This window comes from Suillus fuscotomentosus (genome assembly GCF_016647785.1).
Source record: "Suillus fuscotomentosus strain FC203 chromosome Unknown F5891scaffold_112, whole genome shotgun sequence".
NCBI lineage: Eukaryota > Fungi > Basidiomycota > Agaricomycetes > Boletales > Suillaceae > Suillus > Suillus fuscotomentosus.
In genome coordinates, this window is record NW_024539624.1 from 83826 (window position 1) to 108827 (window position 25002).

At 47.8% G+C, this 25002-nt stretch overlaps 6 protein-coding genes across 6 annotated transcripts; 4 read left to right on the plus strand and 2 right to left on the minus strand.

Moving 5' to 3' along the window:
• Positions 1–2297: 2297 nt before the first annotated feature.
• Positions 2298–2973, plus strand: F5891DRAFT_986291 (uncharacterized protein; the record flags this gene model as incomplete). Its single annotated transcript, XM_041377735.1, has 4 exons — positions 2298–2498; positions 2547–2669; positions 2722–2809; positions 2861–2973. The coding sequence occupies 4 exons, from the start codon at positions 2298–2300 to the stop codon at positions 2971–2973; spliced, it is 525 nt and encodes a 174-aa protein (XP_041218543.1).
• Positions 2974–3416: 443 nt separating this feature from the next.
• F5891DRAFT_986292 (uncharacterized protein) lies at positions 3417–3998 on the minus strand (the record flags this gene model as incomplete). Its single annotated transcript, XM_041377736.1, has 4 exons — positions 3417–3436; positions 3483–3784; positions 3810–3875; positions 3937–3998. The coding sequence occupies 4 exons, from the start codon at positions 3996–3998 to the stop codon at positions 3417–3419; spliced, it is 450 nt and encodes a 149-aa protein (XP_041218544.1).
• A 377-nt stretch (positions 3999–4375) lies between these two features.
• Positions 4376–6031, plus strand: F5891DRAFT_1209455 (uncharacterized protein; the record flags this gene model as incomplete). The annotated part of the gene is made up of 7 exons (XM_041369140.1): positions 4376–4455; positions 4705–4813; positions 4860–5053; positions 5117–5150; positions 5562–5690; positions 5806–5888; positions 5947–6031. 7 exons carry the CDS (start codon positions 4376–4378, stop codon positions 6029–6031), a joined length of 714 nt encoding a protein of 237 aa, XP_041218545.1.
• Positions 6032–7382: 1351 nt separating this feature from the next.
• F5891DRAFT_986294 (uncharacterized protein) lies at positions 7383–8377 on the plus strand (the record flags this gene model as incomplete). Its single annotated transcript, XM_041377737.1, has 6 exons — positions 7383–7448; positions 7527–7615; positions 7785–7971; positions 8126–8201; positions 8267–8312; positions 8341–8377. The coding sequence occupies 6 exons, from the start codon at positions 7383–7385 to the stop codon at positions 8375–8377; spliced, it is 501 nt and encodes a 166-aa protein (XP_041218546.1).
• Positions 8378–18222: 9845 nt separating this feature from the next.
• F5891DRAFT_1068217 (WD40-repeat-containing domain protein) lies at positions 18223–20564 on the plus strand. Its single transcript, XM_041363181.1, has 4 exons — positions 18223–18625; positions 18674–19176; positions 19229–19792; positions 19872–20564. The coding sequence occupies exons 1-4, from the start codon at positions 18322–18324 to the stop codon at positions 20082–20084; spliced, it is 1584 nt and encodes a 527-aa protein (XP_041218547.1). The 5' UTR covers positions 18223–18321; the 3' UTR covers positions 20085–20564.
• A 1295-nt stretch (positions 20565–21859) lies between these two features.
• F5891DRAFT_1197008 (FAD binding domain-containing protein) lies at positions 21860–24077 on the minus strand (the record flags this gene model as incomplete). Its single annotated transcript, XM_041368409.1, has 12 exons — positions 21860–22549; positions 22603–22629; positions 22680–22695; positions 22757–22766; positions 22820–22875; positions 22928–23104; positions 23151–23185; positions 23236–23342; positions 23396–23597; positions 23651–23809; positions 23872–23991; positions 24048–24077. The coding sequence occupies 12 exons, from the start codon at positions 24075–24077 to the stop codon at positions 21860–21862; spliced, it is 1629 nt and encodes a 542-aa protein (XP_041218548.1).
• Between the last annotated feature and the right edge of the window lie 925 nt (positions 24078–25002).

Sequence of the window (25002 nt, forward strand, 5' to 3'; positions counted from 1 at the left end):
GAGGTCCGAGAATGCGCGCGCGCGAAGCGAAGGCGCGCCTAAAGCGTTAGAGGCAAGATCTTACTGAGGAGTGAGTGCAAAGGTGGAGGATTGACAGGAGGATATGATCAGATAACAAGTGGGGAGGTGATCTATTCACTTTCCAGTACACAAAGATAAGGGAAAAGTAAGTACCCGAACTCAAGGAAACCCTTCTGTATTTAAGAATGGAGAAGGCGCGCTTCCGAGCGCGCTCCCGAACCGAGTAACCATATCAACTCTAATTATAACTAAGTTTAAATAAACTTTCCATAAGTAGCGCGGATGTCGGACCGAAGATTTTATTAGTTCAATGGATAAGATAGAAATAACGCACCAGCGAATCAGTAAGGACATGGGACGGATGGACGGACGATAGCGCGAAGACCTATGAGGAGGCGCGCGAACGCGCGCGCGAAGCGCGCATAGCGCGTGCGTAGGTAAGGCGCGCGTAAGTGCGCGCGAGTTCGGATAAGGCGCGCGCGAGTGCGCGCGAGACTGGTCCTTAGGAGTAGAGCTGTAATGTATAGGAATGTATGGTTAAAGGCCGGATATTCGTCATTGAGACGCGCGAGTCTCTACATCGCATCAGTGTTGCCATACTCATGCAGCTGTGCAGCTAATATGTCTGTTGAATTCCAGTATGCGGGCAATTTTTTTTGGTTAGGTCTCTACAACTAATACGGAAGCTCATCTCGGCTCATATCCACAGGCCCACTATTGTTGACAACGAAGAATCTAATGTTTTGCCAGATCATTTTGTTGGCCGGATCACTATTTGCTCGCGAAGTCCGCCAGCATCAGAAGATCTTAGATCTAGATATTTGGTCGCCACTACAAATAGCACAAGGTCGACACCTAATAGTAGTTCCACATTTTTCTCCACATAAAACAGTTGATTCCGATGACAACTTGTATTCCACCATGTATTCCAACTTTGCAACTATTTGACGACTCAGCTGCTCGTATCAATATTTTTGAAATCTCGAACTCACTAGGCATTGAACTGCTGGACGCCTACATAGGTCTGATTGCAAATGATAAGGCCCATTGTAGAAACAACAATACAGAGAGGAACAAATGAAGCTCCTGACTGTATCTAAAAAATGTTGTAGGTTGTGCGTTGCCTAGTCTGCGTTACTTGAGGAGACAAGCGCCTTCGACCCTAAAGGGAAGTGAGTGCAGCGAAGATCTACAGGTACGCGCTGAAGCGAAGCGCGAGAAAGCGCAGGTGCGCGCAAGGCGTGGGAACATGCACGCGTATTAGCGCGAAGCGCAGGAAAGTGCGCGTGCGTATGCGGAAATGATAGAGACTAAGCTTAAGTGATAATATGATGCAAAATAAGAGATATGAGAGTGTGAGATGTAAAGGAATAGAGTTCTATTGCGACTTTCTAGGTAGTAAGTACTAGGTAAAGTGAGAGGTGAAAGTAAAAGTAAAGTAAAGTAAAGTGAAAGGTAGGAAAAGTTGGAAAGTGAGTAGTACTATGTACTGCTGGCGCTTATATAGCGCGCCTAAGCGTGGTCATGCAGAGCCGAAGCGCTACCAAGTAGGTATGTAAAGATATATATGAGTGAGAAACCATGATAAAAATAAAGGTGGAATGATATGCTAATAAAAGAAATGGAAATATACGCACTAGAGGGCTTGGTGGACAGTGGATGGATGCTTCTGGATGGCTGGCGCTATAGGGCGCTCAAGCGCGGGAACGCGCGTGCGCGCATATACATCGCGAAGCGCGGGAAAGCTGCGCCTTGTATAGGGATAGCTGTGGGTAGCGCACAGAGTGACGCTACAAGTTCGTGCTATGCACTCCTTGGTGGAAACTGCCATGTCATGCCATGAGAGGCATGAGTCTCTACACCATCTTGAATAAATATGCATTTGTTTGTATTTGCTGAATTCTTTTGTACAGCTCCGAGCCGACTTACGGGTTATGTCATTTCTACTCAAAGATCGGGTATTTGCAGGTGATCTTTGGGATATTGTTGGAGAGTGCATGATAGAGGTGCAGCAAGAAGTAACACTATGACAGCACCAGAACACTTGCGTTGGTGGATTAAGGCATATCGTGTTAGAGCACCTTCTCATGGAAGAGCGAAAGAAATGAAGTCAGATGGAGGTATCTTTGTATAGTCAGGCGATCAAATACTTGCACCAGAAGTGTGAGCTCCTTCAAATTTTGATGCCTGAAACAGTAACCTGAACACACCCTGTAATGCTACAATGCAGATCTCTGCACGCCATCTACAGTTAAGCGTGACATCGGGTCCCCTCCATGCCCTCGAGAGATAACCTTTCCTGGTCACCTCTAGCCTGTTCAACGGCTACGCGAGAGAAATGCGAAGCTTGGTTACAGAGACGGGACCCTCATGCTGGACCTCTGATGGAGACTTGCTCTTCTTTGGATACCTTCAACACTTTAGCGCCTGAATTCGCTGCTGCGCACAGAATCAAATGGATGTCTGTCATTTCAAAAGTTGGTGTATTTAATTATTTCCATCGCCTGCTCTCACTTTCTTTGAAGTGCATCGGTCCTTCATCACCCCTGTTAAAGACATGGGCCACCATTGACGTCCAAGAAGCCTTCTATAGTGCATTCTGTGCGGAGCAAGCCTGCCAGGCAAGCTTGCTGCCACAGCCTTATATGGTCAAGGACGCATTCGCAGCGCAACATCGGCTTGGAGTTGATTATCTTGCAGTCAAAAATGAACCGTGCTCAAGCTGAAATAAGCTTGTACACAGTGGCCATTGGAATCGCCCGTGAACGCGACTTTCCTGACAAGACTGGTAGGTGTGAAGCACTTTGTTCTCTCTCCAAATACTGATCACCTTTTGCAGGCAAACCATTGTTCTCCGATCGATTTATTCCACCTCCTCTACCAGACGAACTATGTTACTATGACCATGACATTGACGATGAGGCGAACGATTGCAATGACTTCAAATTCTAACTGCATCCTCAATTGTCTAACAGTTTCAGTCTTCATCTATATTTAACACTGACATACGGACAGTTGCTAGCACCAATTATGTAGATCAGTGTATGTATTACAGTAAGTACGCTGTTTTAACATTGTTACACATGCGAGACACAGCGGACACTGCATCTCACCTCTCAATGGAATTCCCATGGCAATCAATTTCTCACACCTAAATATTCTGCACATACTACTACCAGTGGCGCACGGCAACAGGGTAGCACTCCATCCAGCTCATTCCCTGCTTGACCTCATGAAATGTCATGTAAAAAGAGTCCTGACACTGACATCTTGCAATTCTATGAGGTGAATTATCTACATGGGTGTCTTTAATATATCGGCTTTTACTAACGAGCAGACTTTGCTCAGCGCACAATTTGAGTCACCTCAACAATACTACGATGTTTCTTCTGGGTTTAAGCATCTTTGTCATCGCCTGGACAGGATCATTAGTTTGTCAGATGAGCACATGTCGGACTTACTTTGGATAGGAGAAGGAGTCTCCCATGTAATCTGGTGGGGAGAACAAGTATCAATTCCAGGTGGTGCGTATTCCTCCAAGACTGTTGCCCGATAGTTTTCCTCCAACCAACGAAGACGGTATTTTTGACATAGTTCTTGAAGCTTTGAGCAACCTAACTCTGCAAGTCGTAGCCATTCTTTGAGCACGTCTATGAATTCTGCTTGGCCTGCTTCATGGTTTCTCACTGGCAGGAGGAGGGTCTCGGCCTGTAAATTGTCATCAACATCTACACCGCTAGTCTGTGGTGAGCTTTCGGAACGACTAGTCATTAATGACATTAACAAACCTCAGTTTGACTTGATGATTAGTGTAATTTCCTTCCCTTCTATCAGTGTTGCCCGCAATCCCGATCCTAATGAAAGGCGGGTATTCAAGTTAGCAAGTGGCGCCGCAATGTAAGTCATCTGGTTTACTGTATGTTCAAATTAATGTTATGTTCTTGCAGCTCGAAGGTATTGCATGAGGATTGCGGCATATTGGTAAATGTGCTCTCTAGTGTCGAACTGCCGCAAGAACATGTGCACCAGGCTCTTATCCTCCCTTTTTCCAAAGATCTTGAATACAAGTTCACGGCACCCCAATAAATCAAAACATTTGGTGCAATTAGCTGCTGGGCCGATGCCCCAGTTTCTGTGCTTGGCCGCCACCACATTGACACTGATCGCCCCTGGCACAATTTCCTGGCACAATTTCCTGGCACAATTTCCTGGCACAATTCCCTGGCACAATTCCCTGGCACAATCTGCCATTCACACACCGGCGCTAATAGTCGCCAACAGGTTCAACCCTTTGCTATGAATAAAAGCCAGGTTATAAATATGCGGAGTCCCATCTTTTCCCTCTGCAACACTCATGTCCATCGAGGATGTCACTTCCAGTGTTCTGAGCAAATGTCCTTCATCAGCCCTTCAAATGGCACCGCAAAAAAAAGTGTGAGCTGTCTCCAACATTTGCCACTGTTTTTGCAGATTCATCCTGTCAATTAGCTCCACATCTGATCCATTGGTCTCCCACGGACGACACTTTGGTTGAACAGTATTTGCGCTGTGTAATTACCCTTCTCTACTTACCAACGGTATCTTGAGATTAGAACAGATGGAAGACACTCCACTGGAGGACTTCTCCGCTGAGTATTATAAGATGTATCTGTTTATTCTCTCGCCAATTGACGTATTCTGCAGGGAGCGACAAGAACACCATGTCTTTGAGCAGCTCTTAGAATCTTATCCCGGTCTTCTGGAACAGCTGAAAAATGGGTCTGATGAAGACATCCTTCTCGTTGGGGAACTAGTATATCATTCTGTTTATGGTCAGAGTCCTTACTTACGACTTATAGATTGGCAAGGGAGCCGCAGGCACGCGAGGTGATGATACGAAAACGCTCAAGTCTGCAGTCCTTGATTGGATTGTCCCGCAAGGAGAAGCTATCCAGCCTCCTTTGCACAGAAACTCGAAGATTGACCGTGGATTCAATCATGACCTTACTGGATTCCTACTTTGTCCTGTTGGATTAGATTGGAACGACTCACAGTATGTTTTTGCTTGATGGAATATGCAGTCCTGACGGCTCATTTTGCCCTTCTTTGTAAATAGGACTAAAGAAAATCTACGAAGTGGCAAACTATGGGTCTGCGGAGATCAATGGCCTATTTTTGTGTATGCCCATCATACCTACAACTCTGAAGATCCGTGGAACGGTGAAGGTACAACAATTCAGATGGTGAGTCTGAACAATGTGTTGGGTCTTGCAGAACCTAGCTGCTATTCGACCCTAAAGGGTTTCTGGACTAGGCTTAAGGCTCAGAGGAGAGGAAATATCATAAAAACTACTGAGGACTCTGACTCATACTGGTAACTGGTGAAAAGATTGCTTGCTTATGTAAGCTACAAAAGTGCCAACATAAGGTAAGGTAAAAACAGTCTCTACAAGCCCAGCCAGAAATGAATCCCTACAACGGTCTCCTTAGGAGCTGTTTACTGGTATGCGTATGTGATGTCCCATTATTCAAGGTTCCTCTACTAAACTGTACACCATCAGGCTTATAAGCATGTGTTCACGTCTCCAAGCTCTGTCGAGAAGGAGCCGAAAGCCACGCAATCTGGCAATGCTCGCCTCCATGGCATGAACTCGGTCACCACCGCTTCTATCGCATATATTGCGACTCAGGTTTGTTGACTGTCATGCGTTTGAACGCAAGCGATTTTGATATTGACTGCAGGTCTGATTCGCCTTGAGCTCCTCCTCTGTATTCTCGAGAACCGACACGACCACGGATTCAGAGACATTTTACCATAGCCTTCTCGACCTCCTTGGAGACCCTGATGAATCTAAGGAAGTCGACGAATTATTAATGTGGTGGAATTGGTATGTTATCACCCTCAGATCATGTTGCAGATACTCATATGTTGCCATCACTAGCCAGGTATTTCCGACATCTTCTGCTGCCAAACGACACATCAGCGCCAATAGTGCACTATCGAAGATTCGTCAAAAACACCTTGCTTTGAAACAAATTTCAGGTTTGAACACAGAGTCTTTGTAGCTTTCATTCAAGTATATCTCGTATAGTCAATATAATTACAATTTAATGTTGGCCTGTTTTTGGCTTTTGCAATATGTTCGCCGCTGGATATCCTTCTAAGACAAGCCATGCACGAGATGATATCACTGGCTAAAATATTGCTGGAGGCAGCCTTGAAACAACAAGTGCGATGCTTCTGCTATGTTGGTTGCCATACTGTTCATATATGCAACATTGATCCACAGGAGCGAGCCTTGCAAGTCAAGAACTGCAACTAATATATTGCTTGCTCTAGATGAATAAAAGCAATGAGCTGATTTTGTCATGCAGCGATCATACCTTGGCCAGAAGGGACCATGTTATCAATCATCAGCGCCCTGGCACCTGTCAACAGCCGTTTACAATGCAGTCCGATATCTGGGAGTCCTATCTCGGTACGGCGTAATGGGAGAGTTTATCGAGACCTAACATATTGCTTGCTCTATATTAATAAAAGCAATGAGCTGATTTTGTTATGCGGCGATCATACCTTGGCCAGAAGGGACCATGTTATCAATGATCAGCGCCCTGGCACCTTTCAACAGCCGTCTACAATGCAGTCTGATATTTGGGAGTCCTATCTCGGTATGGCGTTACGGGAGAGTTTATCGAGACCTAACATATTGCTTACTCTAGATGAATAAAAGCAATGAGCTGGGAGTCCTATCTAGGTACGGCGTTGCGGGAGAGTTTATTGAGACCAGATTGATTGCTTTGCCTTACATGTCATGACCATACTCCAGCAATCAGGTGATGGCAGACACCACCCTATGTTTATTACAGTGGGAAGTAAATGCCCCGCAGTATTGGACTAAAGGTAGCTCTAATCTCATTCAGTCTGATGTTGAAAGGTTCCAACATCTGGAGAGAGTCTGTAGACAATTAAATAGCCCATCAATTTTGCTAATGGTGGCAAGATCTCATCAGGGTTGGCAGGCATGGTAGTAGACTATTTCACATCACCTGAATTGTGCACTACCAGCACTAAGGGAGCTCTGGTGGAGGATGCAACCACAAGCTTGGCTTGCAAAAGACAATCACATTTTTATAGAACGGTATTGTCTTGTAGAAAGTCCGCACCCTTGGGCTGTTGGCGGTGTTGATCCAATGCAGTCCGGGTATATAAAGTGTTATCTAACACTGGCGTCTGTTCAGAAATTGTGAATGAAGTAAAAATTATAATCCCACAACCAGGGCAGAGCCAAATTGTAGCGCATTGTCATCAGTCCTCACCTGGGTGACAGTGGTCACTCTGAACAAATTTGCTGTAGCTGGTGAGTGCTACAATATGTGCCACCATGACCCCAGCTGGCAGGCAATTGCAACTAGACTGTCAAAGAGGTGTATTTGGCGGATTCCACAAAGTAAGTCCGGGTATACAAAGCTTTCTTAAGTGGTGTACAATTCTGATATATATTATACGAATTTTGGATCAGATATAGCTTTGTAAGAGTTTATTGATTTCGGGTTGGTTACCTGATGCCCCAGTGACCTACAACCTCTTCAAGTGCAACAACAACACTCCCACCTAGTACACTGACCCATAAATGTATATTTCACTACACCTCACTGGCAACATCAGCAAACCCCAGCATGCCAACTCACAGATTAGACACGCCAACAGACGAGGCCTATTCCATGAGTCCTGTCCAAGCATAATCTCAACAACTCCTTGAGTCCCCCAGAAGACAACTGTGCAGTGTCTGCAAAACACCCTATCGTGTTCTCAACGCACCAGAACTGGCAGATGATTTTTACCTCAACCTTGTGAATTGGAGCAATATGAATGTACTTGGTGTTGGACTAGGGAGCTGTGTATACCTATGGACAGCACATAACTCACCAGTCTCAAACGATACAGTTGGCTCCGTTTCATGGGTCCAAAAGGTCCGTATATATCCCCTTTTAATTAATTACTTGTGATTTGATGCTTTGATGTATGTTGCTTGCTATCGGAACTCTCTCAGGTAGAATGCACATCTATGATGCTAATACTCCAACTACAACATGTATATAACAATGCCCACATTCAATGCATCAGTGCTCTCGTCAGGATCGCAAGACCGTATGGTGCACCATCGAGATGTCCGAGAAGCCTCTCACCATCCGTTCAAGTGGTGTGCAGGGCAGAGACATAATTATTCACTATATTTAGGGAGTGTTTGTACACTTTATTTTATAGTAACTTTGTTGCTACTCATCTGGTATTCTACTTGTTCACCATGCAAGTGAGTGTTTGCATGTGATCACTGGTAGGAGGGAGTTCAACTGCAAGATCGTGTTCCCTGCCTAGTTTTACATAAGTAGGCATGTAAGACGAGGCTGAATTTGTTGCCCGATGTTCAAAAAGACATATGTACAATACTATAAGATTTCTAGAGTCCTGATGTCCATCATGCTGTGCACAGAGGTCATGTCTTTGACTTGAGCAATGATATCACAATCCGATGTGATCCTCTTGTATCCTCCACTGCGCTGCTGGGCCAGCAAAAAAGCACCAAACGACTGTCCGAGGTGAGCGATCAATCGCAATGCCTGTGAGTAAGGTTCCGAATCAGTCAATTCCTCTTTTCCAAGCAAGCCATCAAGAGACCCAGGCTCAGACCAACCTCCCAAGCTTTGTGCATCATCTGAGTCTGTGAAGTTGGGCAGCTCGAGTAGGCGACGATCCCAAGGATGGACAAGTAAGAATGTTTGTCAAGTTGGTCTGAGCAGCAAAAATTGGGCAAGCCTCTCTTCAGTGGTGATCAGCAGATCATCAAACCCATCTGCTTTGACTCCGTATGAGAACAATGTCCCTTCGGGTGCACCAGGCCTCTGCCTGACTTCAGTAACAGGAAATACGATGCAAGGCAGACGCAGCCTGCAATTCGCGAAGCCAGGATAGCTCATGTTGTTGAGCTGGTTGTAAAGTTTCAAAGCTTTATCCATAGCTACAGTGTGTCGTAGCAAAGAGATTGCTGTCTGGATCTCATCTTCAGACAAATATGGTAGGACACATGGCGGATGTCATATCCTGTATTCTGGATCTACATCCGATAATATTCCCACGCCTCATCCGGACCTTCGGATGTCCTATCCATGTCTCCAGTACCCATCCAGATCCCTTATCCTTCACAGCTAGCCTGCATCATTCATCCTTGTCCCGTTGCCCTAATGCCACATCCTATATATCCACGCATCTCATCCGGACCATATCCGATCCGGTCCGATCCGATGTATAGATCTGTTTCCTATCCGATATACGATAAGCTTTGTAATTCATTTCCTGTGCATATAATGTTAACACAGCCTATCTGATATTCCTTGTTACCGGTACCTCGGTTATATCTATTACCGGTATGCTTACTGATCTGTTAACCTATGTTCATTTCCGACTCGTGTTTGTCAACCTTTGCATATGCTTCATACATAGCCTCGGACTCTGCTTATTGATCCTTCCATTATTTCTCTTAGTATATAAACTTGTGTATATGTCTTGTAGTACCTCAGTCTGAATATCATATTAGTCCTCGCACTAGTCTTCACTCTAAGTCCTCATATCAGTTCTAGTCTTCCAACTTAGTTGTTATCCATCTCAGGCCTAGGGAGTTTCTCCCTAGGCCGGAGCTCTGCTTATCTGATACTCTGCTCATCCGCTCATCCGATCCTCCGTAGTTTCCGGAAGTTCATCCGGATCTTTCCCACGGTCCTCCGGACCTATTCTGCTTTGGACTTTGTCCTTGCAGCCTTTCCTCTGTTTACTTCTACTCAGGACAAGTCCTGAGTAGCCATTATACATATCTGTATCAGGACAAAATCTCATCGTAATTTCCGGAAGTTCCTCCGGAACTTTCCCGCACTCATCCGGAAGTTACTTGCACCCATCCGGAAAGTCCTTCCGAAGTTTCCCATGCCTTCGGATGTCCTTTGGATGTCTTCGGACGTCTTCGGACTTTCCTCGGACACCAATCTGAAATTAAGGGCACATACCCGGGTAAGGGGCGCAGCGCACGAGCTGAAGCCAAGCCCCTCAGAATCAGTCCTACCCTTTGTGCATGGTCTTAACAGCGGAGCTGCATATGCGGTGATGTCAGCTGGAAGACAACTATTGAACTTGGATGGTTGTCTGACCCAGTCGAGGACAGTGATGTCCCATGAATGAGCCACGATCTCTTGCAGGAGTCGCCCGAGTGCATTTTGCGCATTTTTGCCATAAAGGATGGGTAACTGAATGCCAAAGATACCAAACAATGAGTATGCAATGTCTTCTGGCACAGTGGTGACACACGTAGACGCCCATTGTAACTTCTCTCGGACATCTTTCATACCTGGTTGAAAGGCAACAAGAGCACATGCATCTATGCCTGTCGCATCCTCCAATTCATGCATGATCTCCACAGACTCCTTGTGGTTGAAAGAGATGTCATCGAGGTATGGAGTCCAATCCTGTTGGTAGAAGTGAATGACTTTAGGAGCGAGGAACTCCGGAACAGTCCATCCTTGGGTGTTCCAGACGCTCTTAGCCAGTGCCCCAGACTTGGACAAAGATGGGACATCTGAGAGGTAGACAACCATGAACGCAGAATTGTGATACCAGGAAAATGCGGAGTTGAGTGATTTTTGGAGCTCAACATGGTTTTTCTGATCAATGCAACACATGTCAACCCAGGCCCAGTGAAATCCCGCTTGAAGGACAACTTTGCAAAATGACTGCAACTTCATGAGACCGGCTGCATTCAACTTGTACACGATCTTGTCTTGGATGTCATGCAGCAGCGGCTCATTCTCACCCCATTGATGGGATAACATGACATAACGGAAGTACATCGCCACCGTGTCTGTGATGCACCCCATTGGGATATCTGCATGCTTCATAATCAATAATCGAAGCTGCTTGTACTCTGTGGTCATTTTGAAGGCATTTATTTGTGCCTCTTGATCACATAAGATCCCGGTAGTTGTGTCAAGCATTTGAAGTGGTGTGGGGTCAAGCTGAATGTTTATGACCTTTCGAATGGCACACTCTGCTTCAGAGGGACTGACAGACTTGTCGCGCAGTTCTGAGGAAAGAGTTGAGCATTGGAATATGTGTGTTACATAGAACTTACTTCATATTTGCATGCTGTGAGTACTGGCCAATTTTGCAAGCATCATCTTCAAGGCCTCGATTGCTTCAATATAGTGTTGTGTGCTGTGAAGCGCCATGTGCTTCAACTGATATCCAACATGAGAGGAAGGCTCGAGCTCAATGACCTATGTATCGCCAAAGTGAGTATTAATTAACACACTACCTGAGCAGATGTCATTGTACCTTTTGCACATCAAGAAGGGCTTCCTCCCATAGCAATTTATCCAATTTTGCCTTGCTGCAGTTTGCAAATATGGTGCTGCTCATAGAATTCAGGGTTAAAGAGGGCTGCATGATGATGGAATTTGTGTTTAGTGCGAGAATCTGTGTCACGAAGCACGCTCGATTTGTGTTATCGGAACCAAGCACAGAAACACACCTTTGAAATAGAAACTTGGGCCTTGGTAGTGAGATGAGATGGCAAAAGGGCAGGAAATCAACAGAAACATGCCAATGATGCCAGTTTCTCTGGCAAAGCATCCTCGGGCACTGCCCAATCTGATATCATCTTATCCTGACCTCCACTCAGAATGTGCTCGCCATCTATGTAGATACTAGTGGTATCCAGTGTCCACAAGGTTAAGTGCTGGAAGGAGATGATGGTTCGATCTGAGAGCCGCTGAAGATAAGTATGATTGTTGGAAGATCCAGAAACGATGAGTGTGCCCACAAGGGGATGTCTGACTTGTTTCCAAGGGACTGTATCCAACTCCCGTATTGTGAGTGTCAGGGAGCAGCTGTTTGATGATGCACCGCATTTTCTTGAATAAGTGAAAGAGGTCAATGCATTCCACATTTGGATAAGAACTATATGATCAATGGAAAGAGGGGGTGGAAGAATTGAATGAAAGGTACTACTAGGTGAATGAGGTGATGTACCTCTCTCCCTTATATATGAATTGCCTTGTCATGGAGCACTCGAGAAAGGTGGGATATTGCTCATTGCTGTAGTACTGTTGAGTATTGCTTTATGACGTAGAATCTAGAACACCCGCCCAACTAGTTAGTATTAAGACTGCCAACTCCATACAAGTGTGGGGTTTGGTAGAATGCAGTCAACATCACCGCAGCTTCGACCTCGAGAATAGGTGACCAGTGAATGTCCTAATTATAACTGATGGTCTAGATCAATCCTGTTTTTTGTGTCAGCCTTTCAAAGTATTTGGCCGAGTACAGCACTCCACATGCCTGTACAACTCCAATCGTCTCAGTCCAGGCTATCTATCATACTGACTCCAACCATCCAAGCCCACACAAAACCAGTATGCCACTTTCAGTGCTCTCTAATCAGTTCAATCATGGGAGCAAAATGTGATTGTGCCGCATACTTGAAGATGATGAGGGCGAGCTCAGCTGGAAGGTTAAATCTAAATGAAATGGAAGGTTCCATGCTTGACATGCGAGTAAGACACGAAGTTGGTTTGACTCATTTTACACAGTACTTGATGATAGCAGGTGGATAGTTATTATAGCCTAGTATAAGCGGCAGCCACCTCAGTCGGATACTGACGCGCACCTTCAGTTGAGTTGATTATGTAATTTTACCTGAATTGATTGCTTCCACGCTCACGTGCACAATGAAATAAAAAAATTCTTGTTGGGCCTAATGCACAGAGACCTAAGGTATACACTACAGTAGATGCAATACGAATATGTGTTGCTGTTGTGTTGTTATTTAGCAATAAGTGAAGATTGTGCATTTCCCATGGAACGACAGTAGCATATGTTGATATTCAACATCGTCATTGCTCTCGTTGTATTTCCTTTTACGTTCGTCATCTTCCTCTTTTGTCTTTGATATTCCGGACTCTATACAGTACTTTATAAACCTCTTCGTTTTCATCTCTCATACCTCAGCGGTTCTTCTACCACACGCTGAGGTATGTATCTTAATGTTTGCACGCCGACTTTCTCTCATTGTATTCTGTCCGTAGATTGTCTTCTAGGTATTATGAATAGTAGCGGTTCTTCTACCACACGCTGAGATTGTCTTCTAGTTCAACATCCAACAGGTTATGAGCCCTGGCTCTTACAGAGCCCTCAACTGAACCTACTAGACAAAGCTTCTGTACTTGCTCGCCGCTCACTCATTCACTTCTCGCTTCATCACTCCTCATGACGGTATCGTCATGGGAAAATTTGATCATATCCCCGAACTGCTAGGATCGGAGAATTACGTCGGGTGGTCCACCAAGATGCAGTACGCCCTCGCCTGTGAGGACCTGTGGTGCCACATAAATACGGTCGTAAATCCTGCAGACCTCCTCGGGACCCCGTCCATGTTGCCAACGCCCGCCGACCCAGCCAACGTCACGGCTGCTGAAACAACAGCAATGCGTGCATGGCTGTTAAACGACATAAAAGCAAAGGACCTCATCACACGTCGCCTCAGTCCGTCAGTCGGGGCATTAGTATCACGATCACATGCTGTTTCGGCTCGAAAGGCATGGCAGACGCTCGCTGAGCATTTTAACAGAACCGACACGAGTGCGCAATACCAGCTGCGTCAACGTCTTGACGCCCTTCGAATGAAGGATTCGGCAGACGCGACGAATTACGTTGGGCAGCATGCCGTCCTCCGTGAACGTCTTCACGATTCAGGAGCTCCTCTAAGAGACAGCGACGCTATTTACAGCCTGCTCATAGGTCTACCACAGACTGCCATGTGGCAGCAATTCAAGGCTATGTTGGAGCAGCGGATGCACGATGAGATAATGACTGCCACAGCGACTAATCCTCCCACCTTTACCGTTGAGAGTTGCGTCTCCCGGATCACAGCAGAGGCCGCACGGCACGTTCACACTCGCGCTATCCACTCCGCACGTCCTGGCTCCGAGTATGCTAACGCAGCCACGGCACCCAACGTTAATACATCCGGCGTCAACCCCATCACTGGTTTGCGCAAGCACAGGCACAATCCTGACGGAGTATTTTGCACGACTCCCGGGTGCAACAAAGGTGACCATGACCATGATCATTGCTATGGTAAAGGAGGTGGGATGGAAGGTCAGGCGCCATGGATGCGGGCTAAGAAGAAGGAGCATACGAAGGAAACAGCTGCTGCTGCCATCTCAACTCCTCCTATACTCGCCCCACCAGTCCCAGCAGTGGCCGCAGCCGTTACTCCTACCGCTCTTACCAGTCTCTACGACGACGTCTCCTTCACGTCCATTACAGCACTCACCGATGACGCCTCTTGTGCCGTTTCTCTGCCTTTCGCCACGATCCTAGACTCAGGCACTACAGTGACCCTGGTAAAGGATCGCAGTTTCTTCCATACGTATTCCACTGCTGAGTCTGTGCCAGTGCACACGGCGAATCACGGCATCCTAGAGACAACAGGACGCGGGACATGTGTAGGATGGCTTACCATCGGGAAACGTTGTCTCCGGCTTCGGCTGTCGAATTGCTTGCATGCTCCGAACGCCATGCTTAATTTGCTCTCCGTGAGTTGCATGAACGCCAAAGGGTGGGATGTCAGTTTCAGATCCAACATGACGTGTGAACTCGCTCATAAAGGGAATCATCTCGGCGCAATCCCTGCCACGGGTAAACTCTACGCCGTGGATCTTGACTTCATCCCTTTCATCTCACCTTCGACAGCTCTCATCCGTGAACCGGAGATATCAGCATTTGCGCACGTTAGACTTATGGCATGCGCGGATAGGCCATATAGGCAGAAACGCCGTCACTCGCCTGGAGTGCACCGCCAAGGGAGTTGTTGTAGAATCTACTAAACCTCTCTCTCACTGCGAGTCTTGCATCGTCGCTAAACATCCTCACCAGCCTTTCCACACGTCCGAAACTGGACGCGCTTCCAACTTCCTCGATCTCGTTCACTCGGACATCTGCGGACCGATTCAGCCGGTCACGCCCCACGGAAAACATTATTTCATCATCTTTCTCGATGACAGCACTCACGCTCTCGACTTGCAGTTGCTGGCGACGAAGGATCAGGCGTTAACTGCGTGGCGGATGGTCCGTGCACGCTGGGAGAATTTGTCTGGCTCTCGTGTCAAAACCTTCCGCTCAGACAATGGAGGTGAGTTTATGAGTGATGCCTTCACAGCAGACCTCGAACATGCTGGAATCACACGTCAACGCTCCGCACCTTACGCTCATCAACAAAACGGGAAGGCGGAGCGTGTGATGCGCACAATCGAAGGTCGCATGTACGCCATGCTGGACTTCGCACGCTTACCAAGATCTCTTTGGGGTGAAGCTGCGCTCACTGCCTGTTATCTCTTCAATCGGACAGAATCTCGCGCGCTTCCTCCAGGCAAAACTCCCTACGAGATGCTCCACGGTAATCAGCCTAACCTCGCTCATTTACGCATTTTCGGGGCGCGTTGCTTTGCACGCATCCCCACAGAGCAGCAGCTGAAGCTTGGACCACGGTCCCGTGAAGCTCAGTTCATGGGCTATCCACCTGGGGTAAAGGCTTGGAGATGTCGTGACACGCACACCGGCGCGTTCTTTAATTCAAGGGATGTAATCTTTGATGAGAGCACTATTAATCATTTGCACTCTGACAGCGACGATGACGAGGAGGATCCGCCTGCTTCCTCACATGCTGCGCCTCACCCTGCTTCTCCACCTGCTGCGCCTCAACCTCTCACGAGAACCCAGCCTCCTCACCTTGACATGATACGCCGCTCGGGCAGAATTCCTGTCCCTACGGAGAAAGGTCAGGAACACAAGGAGCGTATCGCCGCAGTGAAGGCACGGCTTACAAGGCAAAGAGAGGTTCGCACCGCGCGGATTACTGGTGCCCCTCCACCTTCCAATGATGCTCTCGTGCCGCCGGCTCCCATCGTCACAACGCCGACTCCCATGCCTGAGCTCCCAGTCCCGACAGCCCCAGACCCTGATGCGATCGTCCCTGAAGACGATGAGATCGGCTTCTCCCAGGCACTCGCCAACCTCATCATAGTGGAAGTGTCCTGTTTATCGGTCCGTAGCGACTCACGTCGAAACCCATTGACCCCCGGGTATGACCTTCGTATCCCTCCAGCAACTTACGACGAGGCTATGCGCAGGCCCGACAGCGACCACTGGCGTGCTGCCATGCATAAAGAAATGAACCTGATGTCAGAAATGAACGTGTACGAACTGATATCACTGCCTGCAGGTCGTCGCGCAATTGGGTGCCGCTGGGTACTGGAGTTCAAAGAAGATCTCAAGGGTGGCCCTGTATTCAAGGCGCGCCTGGTGGCCCAGGGGTTCTCTCAAATTCCGGGCGTCGACTTCGGACGAACGTTCGCACCTGTAGCGAAGTCTACCTCTATTCGCGTCCTATCCGCGCATGCTGCTGCCAATGACTGGGAGCTTGATTGCTTCGACGCACGCCGGGCCTTCCTGTGGGGGAAACTCCAGGAAGACGTGTATATGCGTCAACCCCCAGGCTTCGAGCGTGTGGATGTGAAAGGTCTCCCACTGGTGGCGCATCTGCTATCATCCCTTTACGGACTCAAGCAGGCAGCATTCGACTGGTACGAGCTGCTTCGTGATGTGCTCGGTCGACTCGGATTTTTGCGCTGCGAGGCCGATTACGCCGTCTTCATCTTCGATCACGTCAACGGCAAGGGGGTGAGAGTGATCTGCATTATAGCGTGGCACGTCGATGACGGACTTGCGGGATCAAATAATCGGGCATTTCTCGACCGCACGAAGGGACAGATAGCGGAACGCTTCGGCATCACTGATCTCGGGCCCGTAACGAAGTACCTTGGGATTCAGTTCGTCCGCGACCGCAAGACACGTGAGCTCTGGATGCATCAAGAGGAGTACATAACGTACCTACTGGCCGAACACGGCATGTCCAACTGCAACCCAGTGTCCCTTCCTATGGACCCTAGTTTCCCCTTCGGTCGTCCAACCGACGTCTTCCCTCACGTCGACGATTTGCAGACAGAGTATCGCAAACTGGTCGGTGAGCTCCTTTACCTGGCCATGTACACTCGGCCCGACATCGCGCTTACCATCATGCGCCTGGCTCAACATAACGTCTCCGCTGAGCCAAAGCACTATGTGGCAGCAAAGCACGTTCTGCGCTATCTTGCGGGCACATCAACCCTCCGAGTCCATTATGGGGGTGCAGGGATCAATGCATCCCTGCACGGCTTTTCAGATTCAGACTGGGCGTCCAGTCCTGAGGACCGTGTGTCGATCTCCGGGTACGTTTGGTTCTACAACGGAGGCCCCGTTTCGCACTCTGCAAAGAAACAAACCACGCAAGCGCTGTCGTCCACCGAAGCCGAGTATATGGCACTCACCTCCACCATCCAAGACGGACTATGGCTCCAGTCCTTCTTTGGATGCCTCAGCATCCCTCTGTCACTGCCACTACAACTGTTTGCAGACAACGCCGGCGCCATCGCCTTGTCGAAGGAAGCGGCCAATCACACCAGGACGAAACATATCGATCTGCGATATCACTTCATTCGACGACACGTTGAAGAGAAGACTTTCACACCTATTTGGCTGTCCACGCACAAAAATACTGCAGATATCTTCACAAAACTCCTCCCACGACCTGCCTTCACCCACCATCGTTCCGGTCTCGCGTTAGTACATTGTTAAGTCACCCCTCTCTCGAGCATTGCCTCGTTGAGGGGGTGTGTTGATATTCAACATCGTCATCGCTCTCGTTGTATTTCCTTTTACGTTCGTCATCTTCCTCTTTTGTCTTTGATATTCCGGACTCTATACAGTACTTTATAAACCTCTTCGTTTTCGTCTCTCGTACCTCAGCGGTTCTTCTACCACACGCTGAGGTACGTATCTTAATGTTTGCACGCCGACTTTCTCTCATTGTATTCTGTCCGTAGATTGTCTTCTAGGTATTATGAATAGTAGCGGTTCTTCTACCACACGCTGAGATTGTCTTCTAGTTCAACATCCAACAGCATAAATATTAAAGATTCAGATGTGGCCAAGATGCGGCGGCTGCCTGACTTGCCCACGTTCGAACTCCGCTGGGTTGAGTTGATTATGTAATTTTACCTGAATTGATTGTGCCTTGTGTTCGGGCTTTGACTACAAGCCTTGGGGGTTGTTGGATGCTCGCAGTGGACCCTGCTCGTTGACGATCACGTTGACTAGATCAAGTCAATCGCAATTGCTTAATGTCCGGACTCAAAAACTCCCCTTTTGGCAAGCGACTACGCGCGACACATCAAGACAACGAAGAAGACGGTCCACGAAGAAACCGACAGCGGGTCAACCCAATTTTCTATACCGCCACATCCTCGACAACAAAGGACGCGACGCCAGAGTCGCCTATCACGATGCGCGAAATGTACGGGGACAGATTTGTGCCTTCGAGGGATGCTGGAGATATGCGAACGAGCTATCACTTGATGGATGAAAGTGGTCCTTCAACTCCTTCAAAATCTCGAATTATACCAACAGAATCGGATGCATTGAAGGGTCAGTCGCCTTGGTGGTACTTGGGATGGCCAGCTAACACGCCCATAGAACAAGCAAACGCAATATTCACATCCATACTCCACACAGAAGTGACCCCCCCTTCCCCACGTCGACCCACCTCACCCCAGCGACCTACAACCTCTTCAAGTGCAACAACAACCCTCCCACCTAGTACACCGACCCGTAAACGTATATTTCACTACACCTCACCGGCAACATCAGCAAACCCCAGCACGCCAACTCGCAGACTAGACACGCCAACAGACGAGGCCTATTCCATGAGTCCCGTCCGAGCAGAATCTCGACAACTCCTCGAGTCCCCCCGAAGACAATTACGCAGTGTCTGCAAAACGCCCTATCGCGTTCTCGACGCACCAGAACTGGCAGATGATTTTTACCTCAACCTCGTGGATTGGAGCAATACGAATGTACTTGGTGTTGGACTAGGGAGCTGCGTATACCTATGGACAGCACATAACGCAGCGGTTTCAAAACTATGCGATCTAGCAGGCTCAAACGATACAGTTAGCTCCGTCTCATGGGTCCAAAAGGTCCGTATATCCCCCCTTCTAATCAATCATTCTTGATTCGATGCTTTGATAGGGTACGTTGCTTGCTATCGGAACTCTCTCAGGTAGAATGCATATCTACGACGCTAATACTCTCCAACTACAACGCTTATATAAGAATGCCCACACTCAACGCATCGGTGCTCTGGCTTGGAATTCGCATATACTCTCGTCGGGATCGCGAGACCGTATGGTGCACCATCGAGACGTCCGAGAGCCCTCTCAGCGTCCGTTCAAGCGGTGTGCAGGGCACAGACAGGAAGTTTGTGGGTTGAAATGGGCGAGGGATGGGGGGCCGTTGGCAAGTGGGGGGAACGACAACAAAGTGTGTATATGGGATCTACGAGGTTCAAAACGTGCTTCTGTTGCTGGAAGTTCAACGTCAGGATCAGGGAGTGTGGAAGATGCAGGAGGAAGCGGAAGCGGAGACGCACCACTCTGGAAATTCCACGAACACACAGCAGCAGTCAAAGCGCTCGCCTGGGATCCACACGTGAGCGGGGTGCTTGCGACTGGAGGAGGGACGCAGGATAAACATATTCGCTTTTGGAATACGTTTAATGGGACGATGCTCAGTGAGCTTGATACTGGGAGTCAGGTGTGTCTTTCCTTCCCCCCTTCTTTCCTTGCCTATTTCTATTCACTCCGCTTTAAAAACTAAACTTCGACTGACACAGGTCTGCAACCTTATCTGGTCCCTAACCTCCCATGAACTCGTCAGCACCCATGGTTTCAGCAGCACCACAGCCCAAAATCAAATCTGTATCTGGAAATACCCGACGCTGAATATGGTGGCGTCTTTGACGGGGCATACGCATCGGGTTTTGTATCTTGCTATGAGTCCAGATGGTGAGTCGGCTTTCTTTGATGTCATTCAGGTCCGAACCTAGAGATGGAGATGCTCGGGTGCCGGGGTTGGTGCTGGGATGAGACGCTGATTCATGTTTCTAGGTGAGACGATCGTAACGGGTGCTGGGGATGAAACGCTTAGGTTCTGGAATGCGTTTCCGAAGAAGGAGGGTGGGGAGAAGCGGGAGACGAGGTTGGATTATGGGAGGCTTATCAGGTGATCTCGCTGCTCGAGGCTATGGGGAGATCCCGAACTACGCATGGCAGTTTCCTGAACCACGCAAGGCGGATTCCTAAGCTACGCATCGCATCCAGGGAATTCGGTGGACGTTGCTCAATGCGTTTGGCGCAGACGCTGCACAGGACGTCAAGCGCGGACACTGCACTCCCGACGTCGCGCTCTCATTTATACACTATATCCGCAAGTTAACATTCACACACCACATCATGGCATATGACTACACTACGCCACACCACTTTATCACTCACTCACTCAAACCAAACCACACCAAATCAACTACCTCAACAACCCAAACCAACACGTCTACTCGGCTCGCTCAGTGCATATATGCACCCAGCTGATCCACTTTACATGCTCAGTGCACATGCCAAGCTCACATCATCACATCCATATGTCCTTTGTTCGTATGTTGTATGTCGTTTCCGATTTCAATTCCTCGCTCGAGTCCTACTTCGTTTTTTGTCTTTTCGATCTGTGAACTCACTCTTTCGTCGTGTCTCATCTTGTAAGTCACCCTCGTCTTCGTGAATAACACATACTCACTCGCTTTTTCTTGCTAGCGCTCAAATCAATGCTTCTTGTAGGGCTATCTGTTTGCTTTTCTCGTTTCGTTTGTTCTAGCTATACTATGGGCATGTCATCGTTTCCTCTTTTTTTTCGCGTTGTACTTGGAATTTCATGATGCATCGACGACGATCAACGATTTGATCATGATCACTTGTACGTGAGAGTATGTACCGGTACACCTGCGGCCCCGTACAGGGCGCTGAGACAACGCTCATACCAGATATATACTTGTCGAAACCATTTTATGACACAAGTTGTCGGCTTGAGAACAGCATGCTAGTAGCCAGCTTCCATAGCAACCACAGGGGGTCAGCGGCCAGGATTCATTAGTCGTACTTTGACTATGTCGGTCCTGCAGCATTGGTAATCCCTTCATGAATGTACTGAGGGACCTTGGGGAATTGTCTGAATCGGCAGTCCAACGACGAGTAGATGAACCAATGCATTCTATACAGATGAGTTATTATGTAAATAGAATAATAAAAACATGGATAGGACATATGACAATACATCATTATCATGTGAAGGACAGATGCCCGGATATAATGATACTTTTTCGAAGTGGTAAATAAAATAGGGGTATAACGCGTGGAAATGGTCAGAATTGAGAGATTTGAATGCTCGATGAATTTATAAATCATGTGAGTTGGAGGGTGCAGTTCCCTAGCCACGGCTAAATTGGCCAAGCCAAGCCCTTGAATATGTAAGCTGTACCTATGTAATGGCTTGGCCAGCCGCATTTCAGTTTCGGCTAAAGCCGGGCTCGAAGCCGGCGCCGCGGCAACACTACTTGTTGATCCTATTTGCTATCATAATCTCGGCTGCAAGTGATAATCAATGCATGATCAGGCCCTGGATCAAATGATGGTTGGACTGTCTGCGTCGTAATGACCCGCGCAAGTGTCGTTTTCAGTTACAAATATGATATACTACATTGCATGACTCGGAGGTATACAGGAATGAGCTGTGCTCGTAAAAATTGTAAGTAATGAACGAATATCCCGACCACTACGCATCCAAAAATATTTTGGAGAAATACTTCTTCACGCCTTCTGTACCATGGACTATCGCCCCAATCACACCATCAGGCCGTATCACAAACACTTTCGTCTGGCCAGCCTCCACGAGATAAGCCGAATAAGCATAGCCCTCCCGATCAACAAGAACGAGGTCAGGAGATGGGACAGGCGTCACTGATGCCGATGATGGCAGAACGACTGCCGATCGTACGACACTTTTGTCGTATGCCTCCAGTGCACCCAAGATCGAGGTAGCATCAGCGAGACTCGGCGCAAATACAAGCATTGTGTGGTACCAAGATCTGTACAGACCGAAAAGCGTCGTTGTGTTGAGCTCTGCGCCCCCCACCTGCAACATATTGGGCGCATCAGGCGCCCTATCCCCAGCTTCCAGATGCCCCTCATCAAGCACACCATATGCGTTGATAGGCTTCCTCTCAACTGAAGAGACAAATTCATCGAGTACGATGGTGCTGAATCGGCAGTTGATGCCGAGCATGCAGAGGACGGGACTTCGTCCGGCCGACCAGTCCCTAGACGCTGTTGCCTTGTCGAGCATCGAGGTGGTCACCTCGAGCATCTCGGAGATCACAGGCAGACGTTCGGTGCTGTATGTCTCGAGAAGAGATTTGTTAGCGAGCCCTTTCTGGACGAGCGCAAGCTTCCATCCTAGATTGAACTGGTGTAGGACGCAGTCAGTCATAACACACATGCTGCATCTACCCGACTCACTGCATCTTGTACACCTGAATTGAGTCCCTATTCATAGACAAATCAGCAACAATCAGCAACAATCAGATCAATCATACCTGACCGCCCATTGGACTGTGGACACTTGGATGTGTTAGCAGCAATTTACATAGAGGGCACTCAAAGATAGACATACTGAGCAGCATCTACGACGACATGTATGAGTACAGCCACACACATCTCAAACAGAACTACATACCACCCGCAACGAACACTCGACCCTCGCTAAACTTATTCACCATCCGGATATTGGCCCTGGAACAAACCGATGAATGTGCATCAACACAGACAGGTTCACAAAACGTACCGGAAGTCGCTCATCCAGACCACCTTTTCGAATGTAATCTCCGTTGGTATTAACAACGCGATGGTTTCAAAGACAAGCTCTTCGCTCTCAGCTATCTTCGTGAGATCTAGTTCGCGGCCGTAAAGGAAAAATTGCCAGCCATCCTCGGCAATTTCATCTGTTGCACGCAATGAGAGGCTGCATGTCGTCAGTATACACATCTCCAAGCTTCAAGTGAACATACCCTCGTTCATTAAAGTTTCCAAACCGGTGCCAATGCTTCAAGACTGGTTTAGGATAGCTTTTCATCGAATATAAACTAAACGTACCACTTTATGGAGGCCAACGCTCGTCAAACGGATATCCCCAGTCACAATCCGGATATCGTCTCTAGTCTCACCCAGAAATGTGAGTCCAAGTTGCTTGCGCACGACGCCTGCAAAGCCGCCTTCAGTCTCATTCATCCCGGCGGATTGAACTGCGCCCCACTTTTAGCACCGTCAGCGCCGATAATCCACTTCGTATCAAAAGTCTCTGATATGCCGTTCTTTGCTAGAATAGCAGTGACACCCTCGTCGAACTGTTCGAATGAGCACAGTTTGGTGCCCATCTCAACAGAACAAGAAAATTTTTCTAGATGGCGTCGCAGAATCACATCTAGAAGCTGTTGACCCATCAATTTGAGGCCATGCTAAAAAAAATTGAATCAGCATGAAGGTTTGATTAAGCGACGGTGTTACGCACGAATGGTATTGCTGGACTAGGTTCCATATGCGGGTCCATCGATGAGTCTTTCAAAGGTTCCAACGTCCCAGGCTTGTACGAACGGAGGGGAGGGGGTGATTTTCCCTGGCTATTGACTTCTGAAACGTCCAGGAAGTTGTAGACTTCGAGGGAGCGTGGCTACATAGAGCATGCATTCAATGAGATCACGGGATGATGTGACAAGTGGATGTACGACAAACCCATGTTCCAACACCACGCTGTCCGATGCGGGGGTGGTGGTCTTCATCGATGATGCGGACCGGGATACCGTTTTGAAGGAGCGTCAACGCTGCTACCAGACCCACTGGCCCAGCACCAACCTAATGGCAAGGAATTCAACTGAGGTGCAAACACGTATCATAAGCACGTCACTTACGACTAGTACGGGAGGATGAACAGAAGTCATTTATAGCGCTCGAGATACTGGCAGGAGGATTGGTTAGTATGAATTCCAAGGATTTGGATCAGCAGGTCCTTATAACATTATGATGGGGATGGGGCTGGGTGTTGTGGTAATGACTTGTCATTCAGCTGCCGCTGAGCTGTGTATGACTAGTATCCTTACAAAACAACTTACCCATCAACGACGATTCGAGTCATTCGATATGACTCTTGACGTTACTCTTGTACATACGGCACTCACTTTTACATACGCAATCGCTCCTTGCTTCATACACGTACACGTTCGTTCACCTTTGATTAATCATAATTTTCCGTCTTGACAATCAGCGTATTTCCCCTCGGACAATAATTCAATCTCCCTAGTAGGACTGAAGTCAGCTGGATCTCTTATTAACGGTTCTACTTACATTTTCCTGACTATTGTGCTTTTCCCGTTTACACATCCCATCAGATGATTTGTCCAAGCGCTCACAATATAATTCATGACGGAGACTGGACGGCTCGCTTATGATTTATTTGAGCCAGTACCATTGGGAAAATTGGTAGGAAGAAATTTACACTCAGCGAATACATACAATTGAACAGAGGTCGAATTGACTGACTAGCAGGCGTCACGAGTCTATTGACTGACGACAAAGCAAAACAAACACGTACAATTTACTGCGTAATCACTCGGCCAATGAGTAAGCCCAATTAAACTTGGTGACAACTAACAACACTGGCAGTGACAGCATCATATAAATCACGCCCCAAATGCCCATTTTACTTCACAGCTCTCCTCCTTGCCCCGCTCCAAAGAGTAAACCCTGTTCGGCCATAGATCGCTGAAAGTGGATCACCTCAAACTCTTTTTCATCATAATCAGGATATCTTTCATCGCGATCCTCGCCATTCCTTTCCTTTTCCTTCACGCTAACTCGTGCTTTCAT

Excerpts from the sequence above, each read along its gene's own strand:
- F5891DRAFT_1068217 (XM_041363181.1), top strand. The coding sequence starts at position 18,322 with ATGTCCGGACTCAAAAACTCCCCTTTTGGCAAGCGACTACGCGCGACA. Across the intron at positions 18,626-18,673 it reads AGAATCGGATGCATTGAAGG|AACAAGCAAACGCAATATTC; the intron begins GTCAGTCGCCTT and ends ACACGCCCATAG. Across the intron at positions 19,793-19,871 it reads AGCTTGATACTGGGAGTCAG|GTCTGCAACCTTATCTGGTC; the intron begins GTGTGTCTTTCC and ends CGACTGACACAG.